The sequence below is a fragment of the Chrysemys picta genome, chromosome 2 (assembly GCF_011386835.1).
Source record: "Chrysemys picta bellii isolate R12L10 chromosome 2, ASM1138683v2, whole genome shotgun sequence".
Lineage (NCBI taxonomy): Eukaryota > Metazoa > Chordata > Testudines > Emydidae > Chrysemys > Chrysemys picta.
This window is the reverse complement of record NC_088792.1, coordinates 117,637,420-117,651,185: the sequence shown is the minus strand read 5'-3', so window position 1 is coordinate 117,651,185 and position 13,766 is coordinate 117,637,420. Positions and strand designations below refer to the sequence as shown.

The following is a 13,766-nucleotide window of genomic DNA, read 5'->3' as shown; positions in this document are numbered from 1 at the left end:
AGATTTAATAGAAGATGACAGGCAAAGGACCCGCCCACAACACAAAAATCTCCTCATCCTGAATGGATTTTCTGGGTCATATGTTAAGAATGCTCTTGCATGGTGTGGTTCTGCCAGCAGGTGTTGGCCTTTGTGGATGGGGCAAACCCCTTATATAAGAGTGCTTTCAACATCTGTGGTCAGGAGGTTCTGTCCTATAGCCACAAGCTGGAAATCTGCCTGCAAACCTGTGCGATCTGAAACAATTTCAAGGTTTCACCTTACAACCGATTTCAAGAGCTGTGCACTACTGCAATGGCAGCAGGGCCCCACAGACCAACAAATAATCCCTCTAGGTACTTACTCCTTTGATGTGAATTACAGCCCCTGGAGGTCCAGGGGGTCCCGGGGGCCCAGGCAAGCCAGGAGGACCCTGGGAAGGCAAAACAAGGGGGAAAAGACATTTATTAGTTAGAACCTTTCAGACTGCAGTGCCAGCTGACAGAAAAAGGGCATGGGCCAATCTGAACATGGAGCCTTGTGCTAACTGGCCTGAAGGGAGGTTGAGCATTTTCTTCCATGTACAAATTTTTACCTGTAAAAAGAAAATGTGGAATCTAAGATTTGACCCACAATATTTAATAGACAGGAGAATTGCCCAAGGCTTTTGCTTTCAGACCAAACCAACCAACCACAGAATTATATAAAAAAGCTCCATTTGTTCCCCAGAAAACTCTCTCTTTGGATTATCCAAAGTGCTGAGACATATACAATTACAAATTGCACTGTTCAAATGCCATTCAGACAACTAGACATTTAAATGCAGAACATCTGTAACATAAATCCTTGTCCTAAGGGGAGAGATTCTGAATTTTGTAATGTGGTATTATGCCACCGTGGGTTTGGCTCTGACAGCTACAGTTTTAAGCTTAACAGTGTGAAAGTTACCTTTGCTACTTAGAATCATAGAATATCAGAGTTGGAAGGGACCTCAAGAGGTCATCTAGTCCAACCCCCTGCTCAAAGCAGGACCAATTCCCAGCTAAATCATCCCAGCCAGGGCTTTGTCAAGCCGGGCCTTAAAAACCTCCAAGGAAGGAGACTCCACCACCTCCCTAGGTAACGCATTCCAGTGTTTCACCACCCTCCTAGTGAAATAGTTTTTCCTGATATCCAACCTGGACCTCCCCCACTGCAACTTGAGACCATTGCTCCTTGTTCTGTCGTCTGCCACCACTGAGAACAGCCGAGCTCCATCCTCTTTGGAACCCCCCTTCAGGTAGTTGAAGGCTGCTATCAAATCCCCCCTCATTCTTCTCTACTGGAGACTAAACAATCCCAGTTCCCTCAGCCTCTCCTCATAAGTCATGTGCTCCAGACCCCTAATCATTTTTGTTGCCCTCCGCTGGACTCTTTCCAATTTTTCCACATCCTTCTTGTAGTGTGGGGCCCAAAACTGGACACAGTATTCCAGATGAGGCCTCACCAATGTCGAATAAAGGGGAACGATCACGTCCCTCGATCTGCTGGCAATGCCCCTACTTATACAGCCCAAAATGCCGTTAGCCTTCTTGGCAACAAGAGCACACTGTTGACTCATATCCAGCTTCTCGTCCACTGTGACCCCTAGGTCCTTTTCTGCAGAACTGCTACCTAGCCATTCGGTCCCTAGTCTGTAGCAGTGCATGGGATTCTTCCGTCCTAAGTGCAGGACTCTGCACTTGTCCTTGTTGAACCTCATCAGGTTTTTTTCGGCCCAATCTTCTAATTTGTCTAGGTCCCTCTGTATCCGATCCCTACCCTCTAGTGTATCTACCACGCCTCCTAGTTTAGTGTCATCTGCAAACTTGCTGAGAGTGCAGTCCACACCGTCCTCCAGATCATTAATAAAGATATTAAACAAAACCGGCCCCAGGACCGACCCTTGGGGCACTCCGCTTGAAACCGGCTGCCAACTAGACATGGAGCCATTGATCACTACCCGTTGAGCCCGACGATCTAGCCAGCTTTCTATCCACCTTACAGTCCATTCATCCAGCCCATACGTCTTTAACTTGGCGGCAAGAATACTGTGGGAGACCGTATCAAAAGCTTTGCTAAAGTCAAGGAATAACACATCCACTGCTTTCCCCTCATCCACAGAGCCAGTTATCTCATCATAGAAGGCAATTAGGTTAGTCAGGCACGACTTCCCCTTCGTGAATCCATGCTGACTGTTCCTGATCACTTTCCTCTCCTCTAAATGTTTCATAATTGATTCCTTGAGGACCTGCTCCATGATTTTTCCAGGGACTGAGGGGAGGCTGACTGGCCTGTAGTTCCCCGGATCCTCCTTCTTCCCTTTTTTAAAGATGGGCACTACATTAGCCTTTTTCCAGTCATCTGGGACCTCCCCCGATCGCCATGAGTTTTCAAAAATAATGGCTAAGGGCTCTGCAATCTCACCCGCCAACTCTACTTGCTTTAGAGTTAGAGTTTTTAGGAACACATAAAGACCAAGGGTAGTGACCACACATACATTTACAGGTACAAAGTTTAATTTAGTTTATAAGTAAGTTATGATTATCCAAGCATATAGAAATTCTATAGAGACCTATGCACAAGTTACAAACATAGTTATACTTACATTCTTAACAATAGTGTTAGGGTTTGATGGGTCTCTCATGCTTGATCATTAGTAGAGGGATGATTCTTGCCGGAGTCTCACATAGGGAGCTCAATTTTCCCATTTTGGGCATCCCTTTTTATAATGTGATTCTGTTTATATCTACATTCTTTGCATGTTCATAAAAGTGTCAACCCTCTTTTCTTTTATTGGTCTGTGTTCCCTGGAAACTTAAGGGACCCCAGTTTTCTATAGACTGTGTAAGTTACCTTTGTTTTTATTAGCATTGACGCACAATCTGTATTCCATGGTTTAAAGACACATGTCAGAAACAGAGACGCCTTTACAGTATTTTTATGATCTAATAGTAATCTTTTGGATAATTTTGCACAATATTACCACTAGGTACCCCTTTTTCCATAATTTTAGGGCGCTGAGTTATTTTTTTGGTCATTGGCTTGAGTTATTACTTTGTGTCTCCAAGGCCTAAAATAGCTAAGCTAAAGTCTTGCAGGCCTCAATTTATGGGTTTTTGTGTTTTAGCTTGTCTTACTTATGTCTAATACTTGGTTCCTTTAAATACTGATCAATTTTAGACTTTTATAATCCTACAACTTCATTCTAATTAACATAAAATGAATATATGTAATATCACATATTAATCATAACATTACACAATAAATGAATAATAAACTAAAATCATTGGCTACAGTCAGCACACTACACACTCAGGAACTGCACTATTAACAATGGACTACTGCACTGACATCAATGGATTTATTTTGGATTTACACCACCATAACTGAATGTGGAATCTAGTCCAACCTATAACATTGAATGCTATATCCATGTGGAGGCCCTGTGTCCATACACTGGGTCTGGTCCCTGACGGATCCCCACCCCCAGCTCCCTGCTAGCACTGCTACATTGGAATAACACTCTTCATTAGGGGTCTAAGCAGAGAACATAATACAGGCTGTAAGCAGGGATACAGAGGGGCATAATGGATGAATGCGGGAAGAGGAGGAGAGGGCAGAGATTCTGAACCTGTCTGCTGCTCTAGCTGACTTCTCTTTCCATCTAAATGAACAACACTTTGATTACGTTGGCTAACACATGAGAACTCAAATTATTTAGAACAGTTGCACCTGGTAATGAGATCCTCTCATCTGATAGAAATGGAACAAATTCATAGAATTTAAAGCCAGAAGGGACTATTAGGTCATGTGTTCTGATCTCCTATATATCACAGGCCATAGAATTTCACCCAGTAACCCCTGTATTGAGCCCATTAACTTATGCTTAGCTAAAGGATGTCTTCCAGAAAGGCATCCAGTCTTGACAAAGATTTCAAGAGATGGAGAATCCAACACTTCCCTTTGGTAATCTGTTAATCACTCTCACTGTAAGAGATTTGTGCCGAATTTCTAATTTGAATTTGTCTGGCTTCAGCTTCCAGCAACTGGTTCTTGTTTTGCATTTCTTTGCTTGATGAAAAAGCTCTTTAGTACCTGGTATTTTCTCCCCAGGAAGATACACTAATCAAGTCACTTCTCTGTCTTCTTTTTGACAAGCAAAGACATTAGCATAATCTGCACTCATATCTATTGTGCAGGATTCACACTTGTGATTTCAACCTGGTGCAGAATATTTTTTAAACAAGCCACTCCAGAAGGGCACTTCATAAATACAATAGAACTCATTTAAAATACAGTCAATTGAAATATAACAGATTCCACCAACAGTGTAATGAACCGGGATACTATTTCTGATGTGAACTTAATCATATAAGGTCTTTTGTACAATATTGGTACTGATTTCTCTAGTAAAGCAACAGTGTACTGTGCTGGTGTACACAGAGCTCAGAGTGTGTGCATGTGTGGTGGGACTACCTGCACCTTGTCTTCCCTAATAGCATAGTACTGAAGTAGCCGCACTGTTATTGGTACTAAAGTAATACATGTACCAGTACTAATTTTTCTAGCATAGACACATCCTAAAATGGTACAAGAACTCTGATATGAATTACTATGCCAGATGTTCTATGGAAATGGAAAATGCTATTCTGGAACTTTTACTTAAGCTGAGTAGCACTTGCTGACAAACTACTTGCATGAGTGCTACCCAGTGTCAATCAGGATTGCAGAATCAGGATTTTTGTTTATCAAGCTCAAAAGCATTTTTGAATTCAACAACTGTGGAATATTTAGCATGCAAATCCTATAGGGCTCAATCCTGCACACACTTATCTGTGTAGTGTTTGTAGTGTCCCCCCGACAACTTGTGGTAGCAAGCACTACCAGGTAGGAAGTGTTTGAAAGATGAAGCCCAAGATGGGCCTAACTGAGCCACATTTACTTACTATGAGTAGCACTTATGTGAGTATCTCACTGAAGTCAATAGAACTATTCACACAAGTACGTACTGCTCAACTGGAGTTAGGATTACAGAAATTGGGGCTGAACTATTATTATTTATCAGGAGAAACAGAATGATCATGTTAGCATTTCTAGGTATTGCAAGCTGTTTTTATTCCTAGAATAGATTCATATCTATTAGCCTCGACACGGGATTATATTCTTGTTTACAATGAATTTCAGTACCACTGCAGAACTTACATATAATGTTACACCCCGTTCACCTTTTACACCTTTCAGTCCATTCAATCCTGGGCGGCCCTGAAATGAAGAGAAATGTTTTAGTGTCTGTACAGAAGTAAACTGCTATTTTTATTCCATCTGAAAGACCCTAACACGTACAGGTCGTCCAGGAATACCAAGTTCTCCCTTACGTCCAGAAGGTCCTACTGGTCCCTGGAGAGAAAATAGAAAGAGCGTGATTAGCTGAGAAAAGGAGCAAAATTTAAAATTTTCTATATTGAACATGATAGTGACTCATGTTTTGGGTATTCTGAAAGCACACTGATGTGTTTTTAAAAAAGGTTCCCTGTCTGCAGAGTAATTCCTTTCAGCAACTATTCTGAGAGTACAGATGTGAAGCAGATAGGCCTGCATATAAAAACGGAACCACAAGATTGTGATCTTTGGAGGGCAAGGTTCTTTGCTCTCACTGTCAAAGTCTAAATTTCACCCAGATTTTGTGTGTCCAAAATGTTCAAAGCTGAGCTGCCAAGTACCCAAGAATAAAGGGGAACTTATAAGCATCGGTCTATAGAACAGGAACTGTCTCTCTCTGCCTGAGTGAATGTATGATTGGTCTTTTCCTATGATTTCTATGCCAACTTTCTGCTAGTCTTGCATTTTTAAAATTATTTTTGAGTGGGGACTTTTTAGAATGATTAAAAAAATGTCTAGACTGACCTCAAATGTCTCAAAAAAACCCATAGACCTCGTGACTGGATATATTTTTCAATCTGTGGACTTTTCAAGTGCAAAACTACTGGAATGGGGGGAATCTTTGTTTACATAAAGGTGACCTAATTGGACCCCAGTGACCATGGCTGCTGGTGATTGCTGAACACTTGCCAGGTGATGTCATCATGCCTGACAAAGAAACCCATGCTTCCTCCACACTCCCAGCTGTAGAGTCCAGCAACATGCAACTTCTAAGTGTCAACTTCCACAAGTAAAAACCTCTAGCCAGCAACAAGTCCATCCACATAAAACAGCAGAGTTGAGAAGACCACAGGCTAACCTTTTCCACCAGACTGAATGAAACCTCAAGAGTAACCACCACCATTCTGTATATGTAGCAACTTTTGGATTTTCTTTTCTTTTCCAATTTGTATTAGCAGAAGGACACCTCTGCCTTAGCATTCGTGCAAATGTTTTTAACTCCAGCAAGTGGCTGGTAGTGAGTTAGTGTGTGTGTGTGTGTTTGAGTGCAAAAGTGTGTGTGTGTGTGGATAGAACCCACAGAATCTGAGAATGGTGCTGTGATGGCCCTGGGGTGCCAGCTGGAACTGAGGTACAGCTGAGCTCTCTGTCTCACCAATCTGGGTTCCCTCTTGCACTGTGACATTGTGACAAGCTGCAAAGCCCTCCAAGCTTGCACTCACACCAACATCCATCGATAGGGGCCACACCCAGCTGTGTTCATAAATGCTCTGGCCAGCCACTCATGAACCCACATAGAGAAACTTCAACCAAAATACTCTCAGCTCCCTAGCCTAAGACCCCAGAGTTATACTGTCCTGCCCTGGTCAAAACCCGACCAATATGAATTTATTACCCAGTCCGCCACTTCTACAAAGGAAAGTGGACGTGCACCAACTCTTGTTCATGAGCTGAGATTTATCCCCTGTGCACTTCAAACAACACACAGTGTTTTAGGTAAAATATAAAATAGATTTATTAACTGCAGAAAGATAGCTCTTAAGTGATAGCAAACAGGTCAAAGTAGATTACCGTAAGAAATAAAACAAAACCACAATCTAAGCCTAATGTACTAATTAGTATTTGAATCAAGCAGTGTCTCACCCAGTTAGATAGTACAAGCAGGTTAGCTTTTACATACACAGGCAGGCTTATTTCTTTCCTGCCTGGGACCAACACTTCCCACCCAGTTCAGTCTTTTTCCTCCAATACGTTCAGGTGTGTTGTAGGAAGAGTGAGGTACCATCATGATATCATTTCCCCCCTTTATATCTTCTTCCCACTTGCTGGAAAGCTCTTTTGCTGTGACTTGGGTCAAAAAGTTAACATTGTATAGTGCTATCTCTGAAAGGTTTCTATTGTACACAGTTCCTGGGGTAATCCTTGTGATTGTGTATATTTCCTCAATAAGCCATTAACATTGTTTGGCCTTTTAATTGTTGTACCTGAATGGCTGCTTTTGGGTGTTCTCAACCTCACAACATGTTTCAGTAGCACATACATAGCCAAACTTCATAGCTTCACATACGACAACAGCACATACAATCCAACAAGATATTAATGTCTAGCAGATCAAGACTGTTAGAATGATACCTCACAAGGCATACTTTGTACAAAATATATCATAATTATATGACAGTGGTGAATATGGGGTGCCACAGGTACCTCGAGAGTAGTTCCTCCAATACCTAGCAGCCCTACATTAACAACTGTGCTATCTAAAGATCACACAGGCTTATATATCATGCATTAGGGGTTGTAGCCAAAAATAAAAAATATAATCACCCATTCATTCAGACCACCTTACCAGTTTTAGACAAATTTTCTAAATTCCTGTTGCCAAGGCCCTCTTCCTTAGCTAATTTAAATAATAATTAGGAATGTATCCCTAAAAATATCAAAGGACTATTTGTTGTGGGGAAGAGCCAGGATTATTCAATATCGACAGTTGCTCCTGGGTCCTGATTTGAAATCATACCAAGAGGTATGTAATAATATAAAGATCCCACATTTTCAGTATTTACAAGTCAAACATTTTATTGTGGAATCTGGATACGAGGCTGCTCTTTCTAGACATTTAGCCACATTGGAAGATGAACAAGCTGGAACAAAGGGTTTAATTTCTGAGATACATACAAATTTGACAGAGAAAGATGTTAGGAAAATAACCCAGATGAAAAGATGGGAGAGGGATTTGGACAAAGAAATTGATCTGGATAAGAGTGTCTCCATATAGGAAAAGGGATATACATCTTCAATTTGTGTGGCCCATAAGGAATGTTTTTATAAACTACTGTATAGATGACAACTGACTCCAGCTAAGCACCATCATATTTTTGCTATGAGAGAGGTGCTCTTATGGAGGAGTTGCATGGAAAGATACTTGCACATGTGGTGAATGCACTCAAGAATTAGATGGTTTTGGGAGGAAATTATTAAAGAGATTCATTGTATGACAAAATGCTGGCTGGTTTCCTAGAGATCCCTGACCTGCTTGCTTAATGCTCCAGTAAAGGATCTGCATTTTAAAGAGAACAACAAATTCATTTCTTTTTATTGTTAGCTGCTAGACTTTGTGTTGGAAAAATGTGACTCGTCCTCCTATGGAATTGTGGTACAGTCCTTGCAATGGAAAAGCTTTCACATCAAGTACATACACAAGAGACGCACCAAAAAGAGGATAGGTACTTATAAATTTGGTCACCCTTTCTAGCAAACTCAGAGGAGGACTCCCCAGCCAGCAAGCCAGAATCTTTAGCCAGGTTCTTTGAAAATTAACCTGATCCTGAATAAGAAATATATGACATACCATGTTAATATTGCATTGTAACTTTGCCTTAATACAAGTTTCAAAAGGAGTTATATGTTTAATCTTTAATCTTCACCTAAATTTGTCATTTCTATTTTAAATGTAACAAGTGGTGTCATCTTGAATGTTTCTTATAACCTTATATTGTGGGATAAGGAGACTAGCTATTTCCTAAACACCAGTAATTTGGGCAGGCTGCCTTAATTGGTATCAGAGCTGTAGTCTCAAAATTAGCTTCAGTCAGCAAGTGATTTGACACCCCCCCATCACATATTTTGTTGGAACATAAATATATCAAATGGCACTAAAATTGACAATGTTCTGTTACTCTGGGGGCTGATAGCTAAAAAGATCACTGTCTTCTCAAGTTACATAGCGCGTGTAAGGAATTGTTGGTTTATTTGAGGTGGTTTAACCAATCTCATAATGTGATGATTCTAGAAACCCACCTTATTCTAATTTGATTTGTTCATATATAATTTATATTATGTTTTTGTTTAGCTGTTCAGGCAATAAAATAGGTAAAATTAGAAACCTGTGTAGTCTGGATGTTTTTTCCTCTGATGTCAGGGTTCAGAACCAATGGGCCACCTAGTGGTGGTTTGTTGAACTGCTCTATACTCCTCCCATAACTGGTGCTCAGGTAGGAACACTGTTGGGTTTTGAGGGAAAGTTGACTTCTGTATATTGATCCCTTCTTTGAGTGAGCAATGTAGACTCCAGAATCAGTGGGAGTCTGGGGTGATGCATAGCACTGGTCAACCTAAAGGCTGACCTTTTCCACGCAACAATGTCTATACTGCTTGCACAGAACAGACAGATTCAGACTAAGACTTTCAGCAGCTTTTCTGCACACTGAATGATTTAAGAGTGTCACTCTTTATTGAGTGTCACCGCGTCAAACCCAAGAATATTATTTTTCTTTGAGGCAGTAACTCTCAATATTGCCCGGGCAAAACAGTCAGTGCTGTATACTGTATGTAGTGTTAGAATTTTCTATTACAAAAATTAAATGGGTTTTTGATATCATTTCATCCTAACGTCAGTTTTGTGGGAACCAAAAATGCTCCTACAAAATGCTCGATTAGATGGTTGTTTACATTGCAGTGCCCAAAGACTCCAACAGGGATTACTCTCCACTGTGTTAGGCACTGTACAAACACAATCTGCATCCATGTTTTTGTTCTGCACCCGACACAGAGGTAGCAAAGGCAGATTTCTTAGAATACATTTTTTTGCCCTGATCTTGCAAACACTTTCTCACATAAGTCATATTACTCACACAAGTAGTCTTACTGATGTCAGTAGGGCTGGATCAGGAACTATATTCTGTTTTACTTGCTCAGGGCTAGAGTGTAGCTGGCCCGTAAGTGGTTGCAGTAGGGTGGGAAGGAGTGAGCAGATTCCCCTCATGCAGGTTGTGTAGCCAGAACTGCAGCCCTCGTAGTGGAGAGAGAACAGGAGCTGCTTCTGAGTTGCTTTCCCCGGGGCAACTTGTCTGAAAGGGGGCATGGAGCAGGCAGAGCCATACTCTGTCTCTCCTATGCCATGCATGCTCCTTCCAGGGCAATGAGTGATTTGGGAAGTATTTGCCTCACTGAGGCAGGCTGCTTCCAGTGCTCCCCCTGGAGTGGCATGGCCCCCACACCATCCCTTACTATGGGCTGTGATGAAATGCCACAACCTAACCCTACAGTTATTTTGCACATTTAAAGCTGAAATGGATAAAGAGTCTGATTCATAGCAACCAGTACTGGTCTCTGATGAAACTGATGGTAAATAATGACTGACTCCTCATTCCGTTCTATTGCTCATGATTCATAGATTCCAAGGCCAGAAGCGACCATTGGGATCGTCTAGTCTGACCTCATGTAGAACACAAGCCATGGAACTTCCCTGAAAAAGTCCCTACAGAATATTTTTTAGAAAAAACATCCAATCTTGATTTAAAAGTTGCCAGTGGTTCCAGTCAGGAACGTTTAGGGATGAAGGAGGAAGAGAAGCTGAATAACACAAAAAGAAAGAACAGTTAAAAGAAACTAGACTGAAGATATGAAAACAGAGTAATAGTAACAAATGAGATAAATGAATAATGGAGTGAAAATGGGACAGTTAGGGAAAAAATAAAGCAGGGGACAAAAGCAATTTTGAGAGGTGACCTGCAAAGTAGTGTTTTTAAGAATGGTAAAGCTGCAGAAATTTTCTGAATGCCTCTAGAGAAAATGAGGTCAGCACGTTATTCTATTGCTCTCCTTAGATCTGCTTCCAAGGCCAGAAATCCTTATTCAAGTCTTCCTCACATCCTGTATCATCTATTGCAATTACTGTTTCCATGGGCTTCACAAGCCGTTGCTCTCACAGGACAGAAGGCAGCAGCTTCTACCTCCATGACACACAGTCCAAATTACACTTCTGAATTCAAATTGTCAATGAGGAACTGCAACGTGCCTTAGCTCAGAATGTGCCCGATAATTAAGAGCCCCTTTGAAAGTGCTTCTCAGTGTTGTGTTGTCTCTGACAGGCTGTTCAATGAAGTCTTGCTACTGCTGCAGCTTCCTACAAGGATGTGCAGATCAGTTCATTTGGAAAGTGTGCCCCTCATTGCCCTGCTGTGTTTGCTATTCAGCCAAGTCCTGCAGTGCTGCTACTGCTTTAGAGCACAGATCCAGTAATAAAGCTGGGGCACTGGAATAGCTGCCTCAGCTGGAAGAGTTGTGTTCCATTCATAGCTGTGACTGGTGCATATAGCACTGAGATGAAGGCACATTGATTTTACTTTGTATTTTCCCACGTTTCTGAGTGGGACAGTGCCCATATGATAGGGCCTCTCTCCTAAGCCCATCAGCACCCAAAGGCTTCCCTAGTTACTATGCAAAGGGCTCTCTGGGGCAAATCAGGCTCTTGGCTCAGTCCAGCAGCAGTGGCAATGGGAGCACCGTCTTGTGCCTCTGCCATATAGCAGGGGAATGGGAAGACATCCCTTTTGGCTGAGGATGCAGAGGGCCTTATCAGCACCCCAGAAAACTGGAGATGAGCCTAAGGTGCAAGGGTGGCTGGCTACCCTCCAAGATGCTGGAGGTGAGCAGGGCATATAAGGCCAGCACTCTGTCCTCATTCCCACTCATCCCAGAAGTGTTCCAGTCTTGGGCATTCATATAGTGATTTTTTTACCCACAGACCCCAAAGCACTTTACAAAGGTAACTATCATGCTCTCCATTGTACATGTGGAAAAAGCAAGGCACAGAGAGGTGAAGTGACAGCCCGCAATCACACAGTGAGTTGGTAGCACAGCTGGGAACAGAACCTGGATCTTATCATTCCTAGTCTGGCCTTCTATCCATGCTGCCTCTCGATGTCAAATAGTGTAAGCAGCCTGGGGGGTCTATTTGGGAGTCAGCAGGGTGCCATGAAAGCTTAGCCTTAGAGCTGTATTTGGATGATATTCACCCTCAGGGTCCACACATCATCAGATTAATAAGATCTGAAATACTGATATTGTCTGAATATCAGTCTGTTCACCAATCCCTGCTCCAAACTAAGAGATTGCTCTCCAAATGGATGGACTGTCAACTACATTCTCCTCTCATTCCGAATTGGCAACCATTTGTCCTTTGCTATTTTCTAACAGCAATAATGCATATTCATGGAGAGGCTAACCCATCTATCTGATGATTAATGTGTCAAACTATAGTTTGTGGCTCACATATAGTAATTCATTGTGTAAGCAGCCAACTACAAAAAGAAAAGACTTCATCACAGGATAATTCCTAGGCAAAAATATGATTAATGTTGGAATATTTTCAAGTTGTGTCATCCATCTAGTACCATCACGTATATTTCTCTCCTGCCCAAACATAATTAAATTAAAAGAGAACTTTACAATTAGTAATATAGGGGAGTTTTGCTGTACAATAATAACAACTTCAAGAATCTGAAAAGCCCATCAATACTGGCATCCAAATCTGCTATTTAATAATAAAATTGCGACATGTTACAGGGGATTTCAGACTCTTCTTTCATTTCCTGTTTGTAGTCAGATTGTGCCTGAGTGATCACAGATGAAGCCTAGGGTAGGAATAGACAGCAGCTGCCAGGCAGGCTCTCAGGGATGTGAAAGAACCACAGCATTGCCACCTCAAATGTTCAAAATTCATGGGCCAGGCCCCCTAAATCATGAGGGTTAAAAATAAATAAATTATGGGTTCCTTTTCTTTGCCTTCTGGTTTTGGAGCCTTTAAAGAACACTTGGCTCAAGCTTTTCTCTGCATCCATGAGGGCTAGAGATATAAACCAGCAAAAATAGGTGAGATTCTCACATACCCCAGCACCTGGAGACAAGGGATTTTTAAGTAAACCATCAAATATTGTGAGACTCTCAATAAAATCACTAGAGTTGGTAACTCCCTCTTTATTTCCTGCTTCACGTTTCCAGCTCTGGCCCCTCCATGATGAGTATCAGTAACTTGGGGAGGGTGGGGAAGTCAAGTTACCACCACTTGCAGCAGCTAGGGGGCAAAAGAAGCAAGTGAAGCAGCCTGTGACCATGGGGCTTATAGGAAGAGAGGCATTCCGCCATCAACGGCAGGGTAGGGAGGGGAAATTGGACCCTCTGATAGTGAGAGGGTAGGGTTAGTGCTTTGATGTGCTTCCTGCAGGGAGCCAGCTCTCCCTAATCCTCCGTACCACCTTGGGAGGGCCAGGCTATCATTACCAAGGGAGAGCCAACTCCCTCGGGACATCACCAGTGCAAGGAAGCAGATCAAAGGTGCTAACTTGACCCTCACTCTAGCAGAGGGTTGGTTTTAGTGCATATTTTCTGCTTTTGTTATCAGTCATGCTGGCCTTGTAAGAATGCCACCACTCTTGACCTGCTACTGGAATTTGTACTGGCATCTCAGCCCCCAAGCAGATGCTACTACTTACTTAGTGCCCTATATCCCAAACTGCTGCTATTCCCCACCCTCCTTGCTGTCCATCTGGAGCCTTGAAAAGCAGGGAAGCAGTAGGTGGGACAATTCTCTTACATCTGTAACAGAC

At 42.1% G+C, this 13,766-nt stretch overlaps 1 protein-coding gene across 18 annotated transcripts in view; it reads right to left on the bottom strand.

Moving 5' to 3' along the window:
* COL15A1 (collagen type XV alpha 1 chain) overlaps positions 1–13,766 on the bottom strand; it is a 290,708-nt gene that overhangs the window by 33,607 nt on the left and 243,335 nt on the right. For all 18 annotated transcript variants that reach the window (XR_010598479.1, XM_065584078.1, XM_065584076.1 and 15 more), the window contains 3 exons: positions 5,344–5,397; positions 5,203–5,262; positions 344–412 (listed from right to left, as the gene is read on the bottom strand). Coding sequence is in view for 17 of the 18 variants with exons in the window: in XM_065584078.1 (XP_065440150.1) it covers positions 344–412; positions 5,203–5,262; positions 5,344–5,397 (183 nt within the window). In the remaining variant the exon portion in view is untranslated. The remainder of the gene's footprint in view (positions 1–343; positions 413–5,202; positions 5,263–5,343; positions 5,398–13,766) is intronic.